Source organism: Mus caroli, unplaced genomic scaffold (genome assembly GCF_978045245.1).
Source record: "Mus caroli unplaced genomic scaffold, Mus_caroli_1 scaffold_4, whole genome shotgun sequence".
Lineage (NCBI taxonomy): Eukaryota > Metazoa > Chordata > Mammalia > Rodentia > Muridae > Mus > Mus caroli.
In genome coordinates, this window is record NW_028227259.1 from 22,466,222 (window position 1) to 22,488,861 (window position 22,640).

Consider the following 22,640-nt stretch of genomic DNA (forward strand, 5'->3'; position numbering starts at 1 on the left):
GATATGTTAATTTGCTCAAGTAACGAAACTACATCTGGTACAGCAGCTGCAATTGGAGTTACTACCTGATTTAGTTTTCGATAATCAACTGTCATTCTCCATGATCCATCTGTTTTCTGCACTGGCCAGATAGGAGAGTTAAATGGAGATGTGGTGGGAACCACCACCCCTGCATCTTTCAAGTCCTTGATAGTGGCAGTAATTTCTGCAATGCCTCCAGGAATACGATACTGTTTTTGATTCACTATTTTCTTTGGCAGAGGCAACTCTAAAGGCTTCCATTTTGCCTTTCCAACCATAATAGCCCTCACTCTACAGTTCAGGGAACCAATATGAGAATTCTGCCAGTTTCTGAGTATATCTATCCCAATTATACATTCTGGAACTGGGGAAATCACCACAGGATGTGTCCGGGGACCTACTGGACCTACTGTAAGTCGGACATCAGTCAAAACTCCATTAATCACCTGCCCTCCATAGGCCCCTACTTTAACTGGAGGGCCACAATGTTTCTTGGGATCTCCTGGGATCAGTGTCAACTCGGAACCAGTATCCAGCAGACCCCAAAAAGTCTGATTATTTCCTTTTCCCCAGTGTACAGTTACCCTCGTAAAAGGCCGTAGGTCCCTCTGGGGAAGAACTGGAGAAAGGGTAACAGCAAAACCTTTGGGTGTCTTATCAGGATCCTTCCTCAGGGGAACCTGGCCACCCCTTCATTCAAGGGGTTCCGGATCTGCAAACTGGCTCAAGTCTGGGAATTGATTCACTGGCCGAGATTGCTGTTTACCACGAACTACTGTAGCCTTTCTTTCATTTGTTTGAGAATTTTTTTGCTTATACAGATCAAATAAATATGCAGTAGGCTTCTTATGTATTTCATTCCTGGAAACACCATGATTGACTAGCCAGTACCAAAGGTCCAAGCGAGTCATGCCATTATAAATTTCACCTCTCCTGTGCTGACCATTACTGGGTCTGTCATTATAAACATTCTTTTGCCTACGCTGTCCATTATAATAACTAGGATCACCTTGTCTCTGGCGATTCAATGCTGCCACCTGGCCCTTGTTACCTCGGAATCCAACTAAACCCAGTGAATTTAATTCATCTAATTGAGCAGAAGCAAGGAAAAGGGAAAGAACAAAACCCTTCAAATGTGCTGGTGCCCCTCTCACCAATTTGCGTCTTATAGAGCTGGTGAAGGGCATATCTTCTGGACCTTCCCATTGTGGACAATTAGGCTTTACACAATATATCCACTCTAGCATTGCAATTTCCCTAAGTCTTAAAATCCCTTCATCAACACTAAGCCACGGAATATCAGGCATCTCCAAGTCATTTCCTGTAGGCCATCTTTTGATAAACACCTCAGCCAACCATTCAAACAAACTTTTGACACCTTTTTTAACCATGCGAGCTTCCGTATTAAACCTAGAATCTCCACTCAGAGGGCCCATGTCAATAAACTCAGCCTGCTCTAGTTTTATGTTCCTTCCACCCTTATCCCACACCCTTAAAATCCATTCCCATACATATTCACCAGGTTTCTGCTTGAATGAATTAGCAAACTCATTAAGCTCCTTAGTAGTGTAGCGAATTTCCTCATGGACTACACTTTCTACCTCCCCTCTAGGATCCTGTTTTGCTTTGAGTCTTGTTACAGGTCTAGAAGAAACTATTGGTGGGCCTTGAGAAACATCAGTATTGAAAGTCATTGCTGGTTTATCAGACTCTGTAAAATTAATTTCCTCATGTGGGGAAGGCATTATTTCAAGGGGTGGGGCTGAGGGTACTACTTCCTCAGGTGGGGCAAACTCTTGAGAATCTGAAGATTCAAAATTCTCAGCTTCAACATGGTCTTCCCACACATCTCCGTCCCATGTTATAGGATCCCATTCTTTGCCAATTAGTGCCCTTACTTTAACTGTCGACACACTCTGAGGCTGAGACTTAAATTTTCGCTGTAGTTCAGCCAACCTTACAATGAGGGTTTCAGTTTGATTTTCTGCAACTTGAGCTCTATTGTTGCAAGAGAGAAGATTCTCTTCAAGGACACACTTAGCAACTTTTAGATCGTTTACTTGTGTCTGGAGCCTTTCGATTTTATCACACAACTCCTTCCTTTCATTCATCATTTTTTCCCCAGATACTAAGAGCAGCCAGCCAGTAAAATCATTTTCTGATTTTTTCCCCATCTTGTAGAAAGCTTTGTGCACTGAATCACCTAAATCATTAAGAAAATCAAGGGCATTAGCTTCTTTAAGTTTGAAATATAATTTCAACCATGGGTCTTCAAAATTCCCTGAGCTCCCAGGAGGGAGAGAATCTGGAGAGGTTTCAGTACTTGAAAGTGCTGGTGGCTCAACAAGCCAATTCCAGTATTTTAAAAGATTCATCCTTGTACTTCTGTTACTCTAGAACCACTCCTGGTACCAACTTCTGTATTAGTCAGGGTTCTTTAGAGTCACAGAACTTATGGATAGTCTCTATATAGTAAAAGAATTTATTGATGACTTACAGTCGGCAGCCCAATTCCCAACAATGGTTCAGTCACAGCTGTGAATGGAAGTCCAAGGATCTAGCAGTTACTCAGTCTCACACGGCAAGCAGGCGAAGGAGCAAGAGCTAGACTCCCTTCTTCCAATGTCCTTATATTGTCTCCAGCAGAAGGTGTAGCCCAGATTAAAGGTGTGTTCCACCACACCTTTAATCCCAGATGAAAGGTGTAGCCCAGATTAAATCTCCTTAAACTAGGAGATTTAATCTTCTGGAATCCATAGCCACTATGTCTCAAGATCTCCATACCAAGATCCAGATAAGGATCTCCAAGCCTCCAGATAAGGGTCACTGGTGAGCCTTCCAATTCTGGATTGTAGTTCATTCCAAATATAGTCAAGTTGACAACAAAGAATAGCCACTACACATACTATAACAGTAACTGTGGCTCTGTGGTCTAGTTTTTAAAACTTGTCATTATAGTGTCACAAAAACGTTTGAGTCATGAAGCATTTCAATACACCAATATCAAAATGTTCCATTTAATAAAGTTATTCAACTAAATCTATATTCTTTTTTTTAAATTGTTTGCATTAGGTAAAAATCCAATTTACTCCATCCAATATGGCACCAAACCAGTTCTCATTAAACTTCAGTAAACTGGTATTATGAAAGAGCATTTTGTGGGTTGTAGCATTAAACCCTGATTGATCTTTTTGAACCCCTTAATTTTTCCTCCAAAGATTTTTAAGGTTTCACTCTGATATTACCAGTCTTACTCCTTTTAAACATAACATTTGTTTGTGGGCGGGTGTGAAGTTCAAAATAGTGGCAGTTCTCACTTGGGTAAGCTGAGGCAGGAGGATGACTGAGACCAGGCTAAATTACAGCTACATATAGAGCTATCTAGATTGTGTTTCCTATTACTATGACAAACCCTGCTAAAAGCAACCTCAGAAGCATGTGTTGATTCTGGCTCACAGATTAAGGGTACAGTCTAGCACAGCTTGGACGGGATTTCAACAGGAGCATGAGACAGCTAGTCACATTGTATTTGCAGTCTAGCAACAGCAATGGATGTTCAACTTGAATTTGCCTTTTTATTCAGTGTGTGCCCACTCCTTTGAGAATGCAGCCCACATTCAGGGTACATCTTTCCAGTTCAGCCTTTCTGAAAGCATCTTCACAGACATGCTCAAAGGTGTGTATCTATGGGGATCCTAAGTCTGGACCTCCAAGTCCAGAGATTTGTGTCTATGGTGATTCTAAAAGTAATCAAGTTGACAGTATTTACCATCACAAGTGTTAGGATTACTAGTTAGAGTTTTGCTTTTGATCTCTCCATCCTCTAGCATAACCAAAATATAAACTGAGACTCAAGGTATACTTTGAGTCTGAGGAGTCTCTAAGCTGTCTTCAACTCTTAGTTTGTCCCCATTTTCCAATTTTAATTTCCAAGAGCAATTTCATTTCATTGTTATATAATGTACTTGTTTTATACTGATACAGGGTCCTGCATGAGAACTGTAAAGTTAATAAGTGAAACGTAGTGGGTGTACGGTTTTGATCTTAGCACTGAGGTAGGTGGATTTCTGTGGGTTCGAGGCCAGCTAGGGCTCTTGAGGAAAATCGGGCTGCTTCTGTGTCGGTTTTACACTTTGTCGTTTTTCCTGATAAAATTTCAAAAGGCAACATTTACGTGAAATTTTAAGACATTACCGACTAAGAAATTAATAGATGCTTTTCGCCTGCATTGGGTCCTGTTTCCTGGTTACAGCTGGCTTTCTGTAAATCTTCTCTCTTGATAAACAGACTTTTTTCGTTGTTAAGCCCGTTTTTACCTTTTTTTTTTCCCCCTACGTAAATGTAAAGAACGAATGAGTCTCGCAAACTGTATACAGCCAACTAGAGGGCTGCTGGTTGTCTGCTACATCTGGTATCCTCTAGATTCGGGTCCGGGATCCAATGCCCGCGTCCCATTTCAGCACTCCGCTTTCTCGGGACTCCTTTACCGGAGCGCTGACAGCTCTGCTCTTCTTAAATCCCATTGGCTAAAGCCCACGCCGCTCGCCGCACACAGGTCACAGAGCCTCTGGGCGCGGGGCGATGACGTCACACTAGCCGGGCCTCGGTTGCTGGAGCCTGGGCCCTCGCCGGCTACCGAGAGCTGGGTCGAGCTGGGACGGCGCTACCATGACCATATGCCAGTTTTTCCTTCAAGGCCGGTGCCGCTTCGGAGACCGCTGCTGGAACGAGCATCCGGGCGCCCGGGGTGCGGGCGGGGCCCGGCAGCCGCCACCGCAGCAGCAGCCACCCTCAGGTGACGGTCTGGGAGCCTTGAGCCAGGGCCTCTTGCTGCAGACGCACACCTCCACCCCGGGCCCCTGCGCTGGCATGCGACGTCTCACCCCCAATAGTTTGACAAGTCGTTTCCGCTCGTCACACGTGGACAGGCGTTTGGACTTGGGTGCTCATGTCAAACACTGCGTTTTTAAATTAGAGATATCTTCATCAAAACCTCCTTTTTGGTGAATGGCAGTGGTAGGGAGAATTCACGTGGGTCCATTCAGACCCCTTTCTCTACTCTTTCCCCTTCCTTGTCCGTGATCACAAGCTCTTAAAATCTGGGCTTTAGTTAGTAGCTTCTGACACTGGGTCAAGAATCTTACAGGTTTTGTGGAAAGGGTATTCAGGGGTTAGACATTAAACCAGCACAAACAAGGTTTTAAAAGTCAGATAAATACGTTTTATTCTCTTAATTTTGGAACCTAGTTTTTGTTTGTTTTGTTTTGGTTTTGGTTTTTAGGTTTTCAGAGATCGGCTTTCTCTGTGTAAAGCCCTAGCTGTCCTGAAAAACTCTTTGTAGACCAGGCTGGCCTTGAACTCACAGAGATCCACCTGTCTCTGCCTCCTGAGTGCTGAAATTAAAGTCCTGTGCTACCACTGCCCAGTGGAACCTAGTTCGTGATGTTGTCAGTGGGTGCTTCTCTTTCCCCTTCTCTTTCAGGCTCCTCCAGCCCCCGTGTTCATGCTGGTTTCATGTTTCCAATCTTTTCGTGGAGGAGACAGATTGTATCATCTACAATGGTCTAGTGAAAGACTCCAAATTAGGAGTCAGGTTCCAATAGATACTGGTATACTGCCAGGGACTGCTGAGAGGAATGTTTGCCATTTTGTCTCTGGAAACCTACTTTAAATGTAGTAATTTGCAAGTAAATGTTCAGTAGATAGATAATTAGGTGAAAAATACAAATAAAACTTTAGAATGAAAAGAAAGAAAAAGAATGCTTTGGAATTTTAAGGCCCACATTAGGGCCTTAAATGCCTCCTTCTTTCCCTCTGCTCTGCTCCATCTTACGTAGCTTCCTGTTCCTCCTCTTGTGAGAGCTGGGCATATCCTATTCTGTCAAAATTTTCTCTGATTTGTCACTTTGTCTTGCACTCAATTAGATACCACTTTCAAACATAGCTGCTTCCTTCTACAGACTAACTTTCCTTTCGATGTCTGAGATTAAAACTGTGTACCAAAGGCATGTCTGTATTTCAGCCAGAGGAGTGCTCTATCGGTCTGTTTTTAATATATATTAAGTGATATATTTTCTAAATCCTAAGATAAATTATCTTTATCCTAGCATAAACTAGGAAGTGATAAAAACAGTATCAAAACCTGAAACAAGTCCTATTGGCTTATTATTATTTTATGAGTTGTTAGAAATCTACACTATACTTTACCTATTAGTAAGCTCTGCTATCTATATGAAGGATAGGTTGTGGGCACTGTGTCCACAGAGTAAAGACTGAGGCAAACACTTTTTAAATACCTATTTAGGGACAGAAAGTAAAATTTAACCCTTTTTACTATCCATTTTATTCATTGTTCTCTTTCATTCATTGTCTCTGTATGGCCCAGTGCAGAAGCATACACACACATTCAATGATAGGTCAAATAAGGGCCTTGACCGTGCTGGGCTCACCCCAAAGCTTTTAGAGATGTTTAGAGTATTTTTTTATTTATTCCCCCATGGTCAATTTAATAGGCTTAACACTGAACTCAACGATATATCTTTATATTTCTATGATCACATTGATCTCACTTTGTTGTTGCTTTTTGTCAGCGTGGGTTTTGGGGTTTTTATTTACTTTTTGAGATGAGACCTCACTATATAGTTCTGACTGACCTGGAACTTAGAAATCTGCCTGTCTCTCCCTCCACAGTGCTATGATTAAATTCTTACACCAACACACCTGTCCTTGATCTCATTTTTTAATATAAAGAGAACATTAAGTGACTTTTTATAACATATAACAAACTATAACTCATAAAGGGATTGCCATTCGAAACTAGTAGAAAATAGCACTGTGTATAATTTCAAGACATAATAAGATAAAATGTAATAGAGATTTTCAAGATTTGAAAAAGTTACCAATTTTCCGATTGTCTTGTTTTCTTGATTACTTTAGGGAATAACCGTCGAGGGTGGAATGCGAGCAGCCAGAGGTACTCCAACGTCATCCAGCCTTCCAGCTTCCCCAAGCCCACACCATGGGGTGGCAGCAGAGATCAGGACAAACCACCATTTGGCTCTTTTGATTCTGGGGCTTCGACCAGCAGAGGCTTTGGGTCATCTCAAAACCCTTTTGCTTCCCCTCTCTCTGATGAGCAGAAAGATGAAAAGAAACTTCTGTGAGTTAAAGTTTGTAGAAAATCAATTGCTTGGTTTCTCCAGAAGCAATTACAGTGTTTTCTTAAAAAAAAAAAAAAAAAAAAAAAAAAAAAAAAAAAAAAGAATGGTTTTGAAAATCAGAGTAAGCAAAACAAGAAAAAGAAGTCACCCGTGGCCCTGTGGCTCAGCCAGCCTGTTCACACTGTGAGCTTCTCAAACCTCGTCACTTAGTGTGCGTTCTTAGGTTTGTCTGCTCTGGTCCACTTCCTGTTGTACTAGCATATTTCAAAGGTTAGTCTTGCTTAAACTAAAGTCGGTGTGTTCTGTGCTCTTTACAGAGTATTGGGCAACTCAGAACAATCGCTATCCTCAAGGGTACTGATAATATCACATATTTTTCTTTGTAAAACCTTTATTTCAGTTTCCCTATTCGAAGTTCCATAAAGAGTGAATTTTTAGGTTTGTTTGGGGTGTATTTTTTTAAGGGGACAAGCAGGCTTTGTTTTATTTGAAAGCAGGGTCTCCCTATGTGGTCCAGGCTGGTTTGTAACGCAGGTGTCACTGCCTCTGTCTCCAGAGTGTTGTCACCTCACCAGCCATTTGTTTCTGAAATGCTGAGGACTGTGCCTAAATCTTCAAGCATCAATTGGAGTGTGTGTGTGTGTGTGTAACAAGGCAGAGTTCTATTGTGATCCTAAGTGTAATAGCATCCTTTGTGATACATATCACTTTAGTAGTTAATGGTCACATTCGATATGAAAGAAACATTAATTTAGAGTCAAATGTATCTATAATTTTGTTCAGATTTGCTGTTAAGTGCACAGATCTGAAGGCTGGAGAGGTGGCTTAGCAGTTAAGAATGTTGGCTGTCTTTCCAGGGGACCTGAGTTCAATTTCCAGTACCCACACAGCAGCTCACAACTTTCGGTAACTCCAGTTCCAAGGGATTCAACACCCTCACACAGACATACATCCAGGCAAAACACCAAGGCACATAAAACAAAAAATAAATTATTTAAAAGTGTATGTTTTAAGTACATGGACCTGTTTCCTATATTACAAAGTAGAAAATTTAAGTAAAATATATTTGAAGTCCTATAACCCACTCTTAATTTTTTTTTGTTTTGTTTTGTTTTGTTTTGTTTTGTTTTGTTTTTCGAGACAGGGTTTCTCTGTATAGCCCTGGCTGTCCTGGAACTCACTCTGTAGCCCAGGCTGGCCTCGAACTCAGAAATCCACCTGCCTCTGCCTCCCAGAGTGCTGGGATTAAAGGCGTGCGCCACCACACCCGGCTCCACTCTTAAATTTTAATGATTCTCTAGAACTTATAGTAGTACTTTTTACTGTTTCCAGTTAAAAATACTGTGCATTGTATTTAGTTCTTTAAAAATATTATATTTATGATAATTCTTAAGTATATGGATTAGTTTTTCTATGAATTCAAAAGCTAGTGCTATTAATTCTATATTATTTGTAACTACAAAATACAAGGTGTTGTTTTGGAAACAGTGTACAGCCCAGATTGACCTTAAACTCACTACCCTGCCTGGCCTCAAAATTCTCCTCAGCCACCCAGGTGCTAGAATTGCAGCTGTATTCCACCATGCTCCGGTTGTAATTCATGGTTCTGTAAACTTCTGAGGTAGAAAAGAGTCTTCAGAAAAGAAGATGGTGGTGGTGCACGCCTTTAATTCTGGCACTTCAGAAGCAGAGGCAGGTGGATCTCTGAATTGAAGCCAGCCTGGTCTACAGAGTGAGTTCCAGGACAGCCAAGGCTACAAAAAGAAACCATGTCTCAAAAAACAAAACAAAAACAAAAAAAGAAAAGAAAATTAAAAATATGTAAATTTATGTATTTACTAGAATTTAAATTTTTAGTCACTCAACCAACTTCATAAGTAACAAATTTTAACAAACAAGTTAAAAATATCCATTACTCTCATTTTTCTTTCTTTTCTTTTTTTTCCAGGGAAGGAATTGTTAAGGATGTAGAAGTTTGGGAGTCGTCAGGACAGTGGATGTTTTCTGTTTACTCACCAGTGAGAAAGAAACCCAATATTTCAGGTAACTGGGAAGCATGTGCTTGACTTGTTGGCTGGTTTTTGGTGAGGATGGAACCCAGACCAGCAAACACACTGGGCAAGAGCCCTGCCACTAGACCATGGACCCAGACCAGCAGACACGCTGGGCAAGAGCCCTGCCACTAGACCATGGACCCAGACCAGCATACATGCTAGGCAAGAGCCCTGCCACTAGACCATGGACCCAGACCAGCATACATGCTAGGCAAGAGCCCTGCCACTAGACCATGGACCCAGACCAGCAGACACGCTGGGCAAGAGCCCTGCCACTAGACCATGGACCCAGACCAGCAGACACGCTGGGCAAGAGCCCTGCCACTAGACCATGGACCCAGACCAGCATACATGCTAGGCAAGAGCCCTGCCACTAGACCATGGACCCAGACCAGCATACATGCTAGGCAAGAGCCCTGCCACTAGACCATGGACCCAGATCAGCAGACACGCTGGGCAAGAGCCCTGCCACTAGACCATGGACCCAGACCAGCATACATGCTAGGCAAGAGCCCTGCCACTAGACCATGGACCCAGACCAGCATATATGCTGGGCAAGAGCCCTGCCACTAGACTATGGAACCTAGACCAGCAGACACGCTAGGCAAGAGCCCTGCCACTAGACCATGGACCCAGACCAGCAGACACGCTGGGCAAGAGCCCTGCCACTAGACCATGGACCCAGACCAGCATACATGCTAGGCAAGAGCCCTGCCACTAGACCATGGACCCAGACCAGCAGACACGCTGGGCAAGAGCCCTGCCACTAGACCATGGACGCAACCCTGTACTTCTGTGTGTTTTTCAAATATAAAATTTCTACTGTCTAAAACTAGGCCATGCTAAATAAATTTATTCCAAACTTAGGCACAGCTAGATCTTTTTTAAAGTACCCAAATATCCCAGCTAAATGATTGAGACTAATTACATAATTACTAATTACATAATTACATTATGACTGAGAGCCATAATGTATTTCTTTTAGTTTGTATTATTTATTCTCAAGAAAGAATAGTAAAATCAGGACCTACCACAATTTTAATTCAGTCAACTAAGGAGAGGCTCTGCTTTATGGATTCCCTCTGTAAACCCTCAGGACGCCCTCAGTGCTACCTTGTGACCAGGAGAGTCCCACGCTGCCCACCATTAGAGCCCTCGCTGCTGCCTTACCTTTCCTCCTCTTCCCTCCCAAGAATCCTGCTTCTTCATAAAGCCTGTTGGAACTCTCAAGGAGCCATAGGGATGGCATCTCTTTAGAAGACTCCTTTCTTTCCATTTGGTTTTTCCCATGATCCCTATGGCTGCCAAGTTCTTCCAAGCCTCTCATGGAGAGCCTGAGTCTCTCCTGTTGAGGAGACAGCAGGCGTGGCCCAGCCCAGCCCTGAAGTCAGGGTCAGATTCCAGGAGCGCTGCTGGGCCTCACCCCTCACCTCTGGCTCACCACCACCACTCTCTTATTCAGGTAAAAACTCTTTACTGACTTTCATTTGTCCTCACCCTGATCTGCATTTGAGGGACACATAAACCGTGAGCGGTTGGGGTTCTTCCTGGAACCTTGTGTCCTGGAGGAAAGAAAACAAGAAACCATGAAAACAGACCATTTAAGATAGTGGTAGTTTCTGTAAGCTTTGTAAGCCCTAGATTGGTTTAAATATTAGTACGTAAGTACTGCCAAGTGTTAAATCTTAATTTACAAATGGACCTAAAGCCTAATGTCTTACATCTCTGGTTTACATTTCAAAATATGAAATATAGAGAGTTCTTCATAGGGTAATCATGTAAAATATAGGACATTCAGTTAAATTTAAATTTCAGATAAGAAAGTAGTATTTTCGGGCAGGAGAGATGGCTCAGCGGTTAAGAGCACCAGCTGCTCTTCCAGGGGTCCTGAGTTCAATTCCCAGCAACCAGATGGTGGCTCACAACCATCCGTAACAAGATCTGACGCCCTCTTCTGGTGTGTCTGAAGAGAGCACTGGTGTACTCACATACACAAAATAAATAAATCTTTCTTAAAAAGAAAATATTTTCAATATATATATCCTATATAATATCTGGGACATACTTAAATTTGTTTTATATTTGAAATTTTAATTTATGTAAATATCTGGGGGTTTTTGTGAGTTAAATCTGGCAACCTATCCCTGAGATATCTGTAGGAACTGGATACATTCATAAATGTTTTCATAATACTAAGACACTAATGGCCATTTTGATTGAAATGTGTAGTATTGGTATAAAAGTATTGTTGAGTAAAACTGATGGATTTAGCATAAACTGAAACAGCAACAAGCTGCTTGTAGACTATAGTCATCATGGGAAGAAGGATTTGGAATATCATTCTAACTCGAGGAGGTAAAATTATCTCTGTTCTTAATGAAATAAAAACCTCTGATTTTTACAGCCTCTTAGCCATTGACTCTGTACTTAAACTATCTCAGACAAAGCAGGGGTGCATATACTCCGTGCTTCTGCCCTGTGGTGCTCACTCGAAGGGACGTTTGTCATCAACAGATGGTATTGGAAAGAATAACAGCTCTATGGTTATTCACACTTGGCTTTGGTAGATATTTTCTGAATGAGAACAGAACAGTGAATGAGATAAACCTGTCACCTGGGCGATTGTGGCAGAGAATGACAGGGTTACTGCCAATAGTAAGACTGAAATTCCCTGGGAAAGGGTAGAATGATGGAAACCCTTTCTGTCACATGAGGACAACAGCTTCCCAGTCTTTAAAAATCTCTTCTAGTAAGGCTAGTGGTGGTGCTGGGCATGTTGGCCACGCCTTTAATCCCAGCACTCGGGAGGCAGAGGCAGGCGGATTTCTGAGTTCAAGGCCAGCCTGGTCAACAGAGTGAGTTCCAGGACAGCCAGGGCTAAACAGAGAAACTGTGTCTCGAAAAAAAAAAAGAGAGAGAGAGAAAGACAGACAGACAGACAGACAGACTAGTCATAGCATGAATATGTGTTGACTTCAGGGTTAGTTTGTGGTTTTGTTTTTGCATTCTAGAGGGCTCTGTGTCATGTATGGAAGTTCTCTAGGGCATGTTCAAGACCAAAGTGTCTTGTTACAGAATCTCGCTGGCTGAAATCCATTCTAAGCCCAAGATGAACAGACAGATGAATTGTAATCTAACTACTCAAAAAGTTCATTGGCTTTTATATCTGCTTTAAAACTGGCCTTTAAAACTCTCCCACTTGTCTGGGCATAGTGGCATGCACCTTTAATCCTAGCACTAGGGAGGCAGAGGTGGGCTGATTTCTGTAGTTAAAGGCCATCCTGGTCTACAGAGTGAGACCCTGTCTTGAAAAAAAACAAACAAAATAAAAACCTTCCACTCTCTAGCCACATTTATCTGAAAAAGCCATTGAGACTTGTTTTTCCAGTGACAAGTCTTTGGGATGTAAACAGCCAATAGCAGGATAAATAGAGAAGCACAGACAGGAACTGGCAGACAGAGCTGGTGAGAGCCACTCAGCAACTCAGAGCATGTCCTGCTGTTGCAGGGTATGTGGGTTCAGCTTCCAGCCTTCACAGTGGCTGCCTCACAACTTGCTGTAACTAGTTCCAAGGGAGCCAAAGCTGCATTCTGACCTCTACAGACATCAGTACTCCAGAACACACACACACACACACAGTTAAAACTAGTATTTAGAAAAACCAACTAAGCTAGCTGAGAAGCCAAACATTAACAAGTTCACTAATGTATGTGGATACATTTTCATTATAAAGACCTAACTTTTGTGTGATGTTGGAGCACAACTAGCGCTCTAGTACTCTAGAGGTAAAGGCAGGTGAATTTCTGTTGAGTTCCAGGCCAGCCTGGCCTACAGACTTAGTTCCAGGATAGCTAGGCCTACACATAGAAACCCTGTCTCAAAAAATAAAAAACAAACAAAAAAACCAAACTTCTCTGTAGCTAGAATATTTCTTTTGTACCATGTCCTAGTTTGCTTTTCTGTTGCTGTGATAAACACCATGACCCAGAAGCAACTTGGCAAAGACCGGGTTTATTCAGCTTACAGGCTAATGGCCGATCATTCAGGGAAGCCCATGCTGGAACCAAAGGCAAGAAGAGCTTGAAGCAGAACAGAGAAACACTGCTAGCTGGCCTACTTCCCCAGGTGTGCTCAGCTAGCTTTCTCACATAGCCCAGGTCCAGCTGCCTAGGGATGGTTTTAACCATGGTGAGCTGGGCCCCCAGCCCTCATACATCAATTAGCAATTGAGAGAACATCCCTCAGACATGCTCACAGGCCAGTCTAACAGGCAGTCCCCTCCACTGAGGTTATTCCCCAAGAAGGGAGTGCCATTGACAGCCAAGATTAGCCATTACATACTATCCTTTTAAGTACTATTTTTCCTGAGAAAATAGCTATTCAAATAATTCCGTATTCAACTTTCTGTATTCTGGGATTAGATAAGAAACTAGTTGGTCACAGCTTGAATGAGTAGAGATTGGGGTGAGTTCCATGGCAGAGTTGTTACAGTCTTATGAGACCCTTTTAAGAGCTAAGCCTTGAATGAAGGGAAAGCATCTGATATAAGAAGCTTGGAGGAAACATTCCCAGCAGTCTGACAGCTGATGCAGAGGCCTTGCGGTGAGAGCAATGAGCTTGAATAACAGAAGAAAGAAAGTAATGATACAGGGTAAAGCCAGAGCAGCAGCCAAGGGTCATATGATGTCGGCTCTCATTACATTGGATGTGCAGCTATTGAAGAGCTTCAGCAGAAGGATGTGGTCTGACTAGAAAAAGCTGATTCAGTGATGCAGGAAGGAGGGAGAATGAGCTTTTGGGAGTGGGCACAAGACAAGGAGGCAGGGAGACAAGTTAGGAAGTGATTGCTGATGACCGACTTAGAGCTATTGGCAGTGGACACAGAATCAGTCAAAGTTGAGTTCTGTTTTGAACAAGCAGGATGCTAATACTATAGATACAGAAAAACAAACAAATCCAGTATGATTCCTGAGTGCTTTTTGCACTGGAGTAAACTAAATGGTACAAGGGTTCCAAGGACATCTGTGTCAAAAATAAGAACATTGCCTTTCTTAGGGTTCTCAGTGCTAAAAGTAGAGTCATTGGTTTAGACAATAAAATCACTTGGTGGTATAGATAAACTGAGACATTTTTGGTATTTCCTTTAAAGTATATGCATATTAAGAACACCAACTGTTCTTCCATATGACCTGTAATCAATTTTAGCTTCTATATGGCAGCTCAAAACTGACTGTAACTTCATTTACAGGGTATTGATCTGACACTAGGCACACATGTGGTGCACATGCATTCATGCAGGCAGAACATCCATGCACCACATTATTTATGCATTTATATGTCTTTATCTATATAAAGTAGTAGTGTACTTTTGTTCTGCATGCTTGCTTTTTTTCATCAGGGCCCCAGACCCCATGCATGCCAGGCAGACATTCTCCACAGAGCTACATTCCTAAGCCCCAGTATTCTACATTTATCAATGAAAGTACTAGAATAAGCATCCTTTTGCATAACACAAGTATCTGAAGTTAAATCCTAGAAATGTAGGTTAGAGTCTTAGCATTTAGCACTTGTGCTTGTTTATGGACTGTTTGCCCCAGAAAATTCCTTAGTGTGTTCAGAACAGCATCCAAAACCACTCCTGAGTGGCAGTGATCATCTGTTCTTAGTGTCTGCCAGTCTGTGAGGAAAGCATTTTATTACTAAGTTGAATTTTTAAGTTTTCTTTATTTACTCGCCTTCTGAAATTGTAGTGAGCTGTTTGTATTTTCTGTCTTTGCCTGTCTCTGTACTGACTTAGAAACAATGTTTCTGTATTAAAAATGTTACTCGTGTGTATGCAGTTGTGGTTTTCCTGGTTTCTTGTTTGCCTTTTCAATTTGTTTATTGCAGATGTAACAGCATTGGTTTGAATGTGTCTAATCAGCTCTTGCTTTCCTTTCACTCTTTATCTTTACAGAATTCGTCATTCAAGGATGAAATAACTATATTTTCTTCCAGTTAATTTAAACATTAGTGTATATAGGGTTTGATTTTTTTTCCTTGATCTTGAAATATTTCTGACAATCAGCATTATGACATTTTGTCTCAAACTCTAGCTTTACTACCAGAATCACTTACTGTTTAAATTCCAACTGATTCCTCACTTCAGGTTTCACAGACATTTCACCAGAGGAGTTGAGGCTTGAATACCATAACTTCTTAACCAGCAATAACTTACAGAGCTATGTAAGTTTGTTTTCTATTCCTCTACCTCAGCAGCATTGGCTGCCAGTTACTGCTTTCCTGTGTTTGTAGTGGCTTGCTTATGTTTTGGCATGTTTGGTGAAAGTGGTGGCTTGAATATGCTTGACCCATAGGGCATGGCCATTAGGAGGTGTGGCCTAGTTGGAGGAAAAGTGTCACAGAGGGACTGGGCTTTGAAAGTCTCCTGTGTCAGGCTCCACCTAGTATGGAAGAGAGCTTCTTCCTAGCTGCCTGCAGGAAGGAATCCTCTCCTGGCTGCCTTTAAATCGAGATGTAGAACTCTCAGCTCCTCCTCTAGCCCCGTTTCTGCCTGTCTGCTGCCATGCTTCCTGCCATGATGATAATGGACCGAACCTCTGAAACTGTGCTATTGTGATAAGGGATATTATTTTATAAATTATCCAACCAGTCCTACAACTCAGACCTTCTGCCATCTGAAAGACATTACTGCTTCCATTGGTGCTAGTCCATGATGGAGACCAGGAAAACAGAGTTCTGCCCCACACATTAACACTCACAGAGCAGACATCCGGAAGAAACCAGAGTGAGTGGGCCAGTGAGTAAGCTGGGTGCCTGAAGGAAGGCTAGTTTACAGTTTCAGAGACAGCTACTACACATAATTCCCTCCTGTCCCGATAGCACCAGCTCTGCACTTCTAGGTGATCAGCCATGAGATACAGGGAGTGAGAGAACAGAGAGGCAACTAGACCTGGATGATCTCTGGCAAACAGGAGCAGGGCTTAAACAGTCAGTCTTGAGTTATTTTTGTTTTCTCTCTCCAGCTAAACTCTGTCCAACAGCTTATAAGTCAGTGGAGGAATAGGATAAATGAACTAAAAAATCTAACTATGTCAACCAAAGGAGCTCTGGTGAGTACTGAAGAAGTTTCTTCAAAGAAGTGTCTTATCTACCCTGTTTTGTTTTGTGTTGGTTTTTAAGACAAGAGTAAATAGACTAGGATGTCCTGCAACGTGTCATGTAGCCCAAGCTGCTCTAGAAGTCACAACCACCTGTCTCGGTCTCCTCCATGTCTAGCTTCCTGTTGCTTTTCGTGTTTCTTGAGACAGGGTCTCATCTGAAATGGCCCTGACTAGCCTAGAACTCATAGAGACCCCTGTGTCCACCTTGAGTGCTGGGATTAAAGGTGCACACTGGCTCTATTGCTTTTATTTTTTAATTTCCATTATTTTCTGTGTGTGAGTGTTTTGCCTGCATGTACATCTGTGCACCAAGTATGTCCCTGACGGAGCAGAAGTCAGGAGAGGGTGTGTGATCCCTGGGACTGGGGTTATGCTCAAGAATTGCCACGTGGTGCAGGGAACCGAAATCAGGTCCTCTAGAAGAACAGTGTTGATAACCTGTGAGTCATCCCTCTAGCTCCTAGTGCTTTTTGGTAGAGGATGTTTCATTTATAACTTGAAGGGCAAAGCAAAGTCTCTGCAAATGATTATGGCTCACACCCTCACCACATGCCCACACACCCTCACCCTGTGCCCACACACCCTCACCACATGCCCACACACCCTCACCCTGTGCCCACACACCCTCACCCTGTGCCCACACACCCTCACCCTGTGCCCACACACCCTCACCCTGTGCTCACACACCCTCACCCTGTGCCCACACACCCTCACCACATGCCCACACACCCTCACCCTGTGCCCACACACCCTCACCCTGTGCCCACACACCCTCACCACATGCCCACACACCCTCACCCTGTGCCCACACACCCTCACCCTGTGCCCACACACCCTCACCCTGTGCCCACACACCCTCACCACGTGCCCACACACCCTCACCCTGTGCCCACACACCCTCACCACGTGCCCACACACCCTCACCCTGTGCCCACACACCCTCACCCTGTGCCCACACACCCTCACCCTGTGCCCACACACCCTCACCCTGTGCCCACACACCCTCACCCTGTGCCCACACACCCTCACCCTGTGCCCACACACCCTCACCCTGTGCCCACACACCCTCACCCTGTGCCCACACACCCTCACCCTGTGCTCACACACCCTCACCCTGTGCCCACACACCCTCACCCTGTGCCCACACACCCTCACCCTGTGCCCACACACCCTCACCCTGTGCCCACACACCCTCACCACGTGCCCACACACCCTCACCCTGTGCCCACACACCCTCACCCTGTGCCCACACACCCTCACCCTGTGCCCACACACCCTCACCCTGTGCCCACACACCCTCACCCTGTGCCCACACACCCTCACCCTGTGCCCACACACCCTCACCCTGTGCCCACACACCCTCACCCTGTGCTCACACACCCTCACCCTGTGCCCACACACCCTCACCCTGTGCCCACACACCCTCACCACATGCCCACACACCCTCACCCTGTGCCCACACACCCTCACCACGTGCCCACACACCCTCACCCTGTGCCCACACACCCTCACCCTATGCCCACACACCCTCACCCTGTGCCCACACACCCTCACCCTGTGCCCACACACCCTCACCCTGTGCCTACACACCCTCACCCTGTGCCCACACACCCTCACCCTGTGCCCACACACCCTCACCCTGTGCTCACACACCCTCACCCTGTGCCCACACACCCTCACCACATGCCCACACACCCTCACCCTGTGCCCACACACCCTCACCACGTGCCCACACACCCTCACCCTGTGCCCACACACCCTCACCCTGTGCCCACACACCCTCACCCTGTGCCCACACACCCTCACCCTGTGCCCACACACCCTCACCCTGTGCCTACACACCCTCACCCTGTGCCCACACACCCTCACCCTGTGCCCACACACCCTCACCACATGCCCACACACCCTCACCCTGTGCCCACACACCCTCACCACATGCCCACACACCCTCACCCTGTGCCCACACACCCTCACCCTGTGCCCACACACCCTCACCCTGTGCCCACACACCCTCACCCTGTGCCCACACACCCTCACCCTGTGCTCACACACCCTCACCCTGTGCCCACACACCCTCACCCTGTGCTCACACACCCTCACCCTGTGCCCACACACCCTCACCCTGTGCCTACACACCCTCACCCTGTGCCCACACACCCTCACCCTGTGCCCACACACCCTCACCCTGTGCTCACACACCCTCACTATGTGGTCATCTAGAGCTGAAGCTCTAGAACTTATTCTGTTTCTCAGAAAAGTGGGGACAGTTGTGCTTTTTTTTTTTTTTTTTTTTTTTTGGTTTTTCGAGACAGGGTTTCTCTGTGTAGCCCTGGCTGTCCTGGAACTCACTCTGTAGACCAGGCTGGCCTCAAACTCAGAAATCCGCCTGCCTCTGCCTCCTGAGTACTGGGATTAAAGGCCAGTTGTGCTTTTTAAAACCAGTTTTCAGTTAGCCATGGTAGACTCCTTTAGTTCTTGTACTAGGGAGACAGAGATAGACAGATCTCTCTGAATTTGCAACAACTGATCTACATACTGGAGTCCAAGACAGCCAAGGAATGCTTAGACCTTGTTTCTAAATAAATAAATAAATAAAATGTAAAACTTTAACATAAGGTTTTGAACTGGGGTAGGACTAGTTTTGAAAGTTGGAAACTATTACAAATCCAAGGACTTAAAGATGTGCTTATTCCACCTTGCAGCTGTAGAACTCCCTTGGCCGCACCATTGCTGAGAGCTGGGAGCACAGTAATGCCTAAGTCTAAGGAACTGTAGACCTTCCCTCTGGGATGAATGCTTCCAGGTCATTGTGAATGTTGTAAGGTCCCTGGAGCAACCCGTTCTCAGTGGCTTAGCATGTCATCATTGTTACTCTTTTATCATGAGCATAGATGTACTTACATTTGTTTATCCATTTACCTATTGGTGACTATTACTCCAGTAAAAAGAAGCAAGGAAAAAAGAAACAAACACAACAAAACAAAAACCCTGTATAATTCTGTCGTTATGAAACTACGGAAGGGACACCACCTGTCTGTAGTGGTGAGCTAATGAGCAATTGTGTGGGACCAGAAGTGGAGAAAGGGCTATCTGCCCAGGAAGGTTATAGGAAGCTCTTAAGGGTGGTGATTATAAGTGTATTAGGAGTCACTGAAATATGTCAAAACACATCATCTCTGCTCAACCTGAGGGTGATAACACACCCTCACAGGGGTCACATATGAGACATCTATATGTCAGATATTTATGTTACAGTTATGTAACAGTAGCAAAATTACAGTTTTGAAGTAGCAACTAAAATAATTTTATGTTGGGGAGGTCACTGCAACATGAGGAAATTGTATTAAAGTGTCACAGCATTAGGAAGGTTGAGAACTAGCTCTATGTGAACTAGATAAAATTGTCTAAGATACTTCTAGGAAAGAAAGCTCAGCTTCAAGGGTTTCAAGCTTGGTGCAGTGGTATGCAACTTTAATCACAGCACTTAGGTAGAGGAGAGGTGGATATCTGTGAGCTCAAGATAGCCTAGTCTATAGAGAAAAAAAGAAGAAGAAAGACAAAGTCTTGGAGGGAAGGAGTCGGGATTGGTGGAAGGTTCCTTGAAAGGGAACCTTCATCAGTCAGCAGAGTAGGTCAGTCCAGTGGGTTTTAGTAGGAAGCGTTTTATAGCACTGTGACTGCAAGTTGAGTTGAAGCATTGAGGAGGTAGCCTGGGCATACGCTGACAATCTTTTCACCTGTACCTGGAGTGACTAACAAATTCGGGTGTAACTTTATAAACACTGACATGTGTGGTTTTCTAGAATGCAATTTTATTTATTCTTGAAGGTTTTTTATATGGATACAATGTATCTTGATTAAAAAATGTTTTTCTGATTATAATATGTTGTTTTTAACAAGTTGAATTCTAACTATTTTAATTTACCAAATTGAATTTAACAACTTGAACTTTAACAAGTGTAAATTAAAGTTGTCCCCAGCCAGAGATAACTGTTATTCATTTCTAGTGCAGTTTTATATCAATGTGCATATTAGTTGATTTTATAGTTTGTGGAGTATTATATCCTTCCCTTTTCTTGATTATGGACATTTTATATATTAAAAGTGCATATTTAAATAATACATTTTAAAAATGTACTGTATAACAACAGTCTATGATAACTACTCATGAAGTGTTGTATTTGTGTTGGTTTTTTCAGCTCTCTGATGTAAAAGATGGGATCAGTCAAGCAGTGCCTGCGTTTGGATTTGGAAGTAACCAAGCAGGGTCGTTTGGGTCACCAGGTAAGAGAGTGTGGCTCAGAAAAGTGGGATGCTATAGATTGCAACTTTAGAAAGCCTGAATCACCATTTTAAATAATTCTCACAAATTTTTCCATAATGAAGCCTTGAAGAACTTAGCTCCACAAATGCTTTGGGAAGGCAGGGAGTAAGGGGGAGTGCTGGGGCTCAGCTTATAGAAGTACTTTTGTCTCTGAGACAGGCTATTACTGTGTAGCCCTGGCCTGGAACTCACTTTGTGAACCAGGACTTTTGATCCTTCTGCCTCTGCCCCTGCAATGGGAGTACAGATGGAAACCACCATGCCCAGCTCTAGAAGGACATTTTAGGAATGTCTCTCAGCCTCATAGGAAACTGGGCGTGATGATTTTATATATATATATATATATATATATATAATTTAATTCTAGCCTGCAGAGGCTGCAAACTTCTAAGGCAAGCTTGGCCTTCATAGCCAGGCTCTCAGGAATTTGATAGGAGCACACCAGTGTGGCAGAAGTGTCTTTGAGACCTTTGTCAGCACACAGCAGTCACAAGGCTGCTCTGCTGAAAAGCATGGCAAGCCGAAGTGCACACCCACTCTGACTCTCATGGGCACATGAGTCATGACAGGGCAGTGGGGCTTAGAGGGTCAGTTTAACTTTGTTTTCATGTGTCCCTAAACTCTTCAATATCTACACATGTCTGAAATAAAAGAAGGGAGTGGCACAGCCATATTTTCTGACTGTAACCTATGTTTGTAGGTTTCCCAGTGAATAACAGCAGCAGCAGTACTGTTCAGAACTTTAGTTTTAAAACAAGTCCTGGACTTGCCACTCCTCCTTCTGGAAGCACTTCAGTATTTGGAAGTCACCCAGCCTTTGGGGCTGGGCCCTCTGCTGGCTCCTCCATCTCTTCCTCCACTCCAGCCTTTGGACTTGGGAAACCTGAAGCTACATCTGCTGCGTCATTTTCGTTCAAGAGCCCTGAAGCTTCCAGTTTTGCATCACCTGGGTTTTCAGGATTTCCAGCCTCCATGGCAGCGAGTCCCTTTGGCTCTACAACAGCCCCTCCCTTGAGAAGTGGCAGTTCTGTGGCTGGTTTTGGCAGTCCTAGTCCACATTCTCAGGCTGTATTTGCTAAACCTTCCTCTGACGTGTTTGGAGGTAGCGGCATATCTACCTCTGTCCTAGCCTCCGGTGCCACTGATAACGCACTGTTCACGCCCAGGGATCAGCTGATGAAGGAAGAACTGGAGCAGTTTCAATCCCAGAGATTTACCCTGGGAAAAATCCCACTGAAGCCACCACCTGTCGAGCTTCTGACTGTATAAAGGTCAGGTTTAAATATAGAAAGAATGCCTTAGCCAGGCATGTCCTGCATGCCTATAGTCCGGGAAGCTGAGCAGCAGAACACCACACATTCAGGCCAGTGTGGACAGCACAGAGTGAACAAGAGACCTGCAAGAGAAAGCTCTGAATGGTTTTGAAAGCCCTGTTTTTATAGTGCTGCAGATCACGCTAGGCTCGCCCAGGCCAGGCGGATTCTACCTGACCCATACTCCATCTCTAACTATGACTTCTGATATTGGCTTGAATGAGTTTATATATATATAGCTTTCAGTAATTTGAGGGATTTTAAAGTTTAACTTTTCTAAACACCTAGCTAAATAAAGGATAGCCAAAATGTCAATAAGCAAGGGACTCTTTGTGCTGTAATTACGAGTGGAACTAAACAGTACAGTGTACTGAATAAAAGTCATTTTCTCATTCTACTCCAGTTCACTTTCTGTCCCTTTAAATAGGGATGTGAACAGTGGTTTCTGGAGATCAAACCCAGGTACAGTGTCTCCTGCATGACAGGAACTACGTCCCCCAACTCTGACTTGTGCCTGCATGTGTGTCTGTGCACCACGTACATGCCTGGTTCCTTTAGAGGTCAGATTCCCTGCAGCTGAGGTTACAGATTGTTGTGAGGCACC

The 22,640-nt window shown here is 43.9% G+C and overlaps 1 protein-coding gene across 2 annotated transcripts; it reads left to right on the top strand.

Annotated features, from left to right (window-relative positions):
• The first annotated feature begins 4,606 nt into the window (after positions 1-4,606).
• Positions 4,607-22,433, top strand: Nup42 (nucleoporin 42). 2 transcript variants are annotated; one of them, XM_021162796.2, is made up of 7 exons: positions 4,607-4,816; positions 6,958-7,180; positions 9,130-9,224; positions 15,385-15,461; positions 16,262-16,348; positions 20,599-20,683; positions 21,424-22,433. In XM_021162796.2, the coding sequence occupies exons 1-7, from the start codon at positions 4,690-4,692 to the stop codon at positions 21,990-21,992; spliced, it is 1,263 nt and encodes a 420-aa protein (XP_021018455.1). In that variant the 5' UTR covers positions 4,607-4,689; the 3' UTR covers positions 21,993-22,433. The 2 variants fall into 2 exon arrangements, with proteins under 2 accessions (XP_021018455.1, XP_021018456.1); XM_021162797.3 differs by lacking the exons at positions 4,607-4,816; positions 6,958-7,180; positions 9,130-9,224 and adding an exon at positions 10,510-10,697.
• Positions 22,434-22,640: the final 207 nt, after the last annotated feature.

What these genes read in the sequence shown, in the direction of transcription:
- Nup42 (XM_021162796.2), top strand. Translation starts at nt 4,690, where the DNA reads ATGACCATATGCCAGTTTTTCCTTCAAGGCCGGTGCCGCTTCGGAGAC. An exon ending in AAAGATGAAAAGAAACTTCT is followed by an intron (nt 7,181 to 9,129) that starts GTGAGTTAAAGT and finishes TTTTTTTTCCAG; the next exon opens with GGAAGGAATTGTTAAGGATG. An exon ending in GCAATAACTTACAGAGCTAT is followed by an intron (nt 15,462 to 16,261) that starts GTAAGTTTGTTT and finishes TTCTCTCTCCAG; the next exon opens with CTAAACTCTGTCCAACAGCT.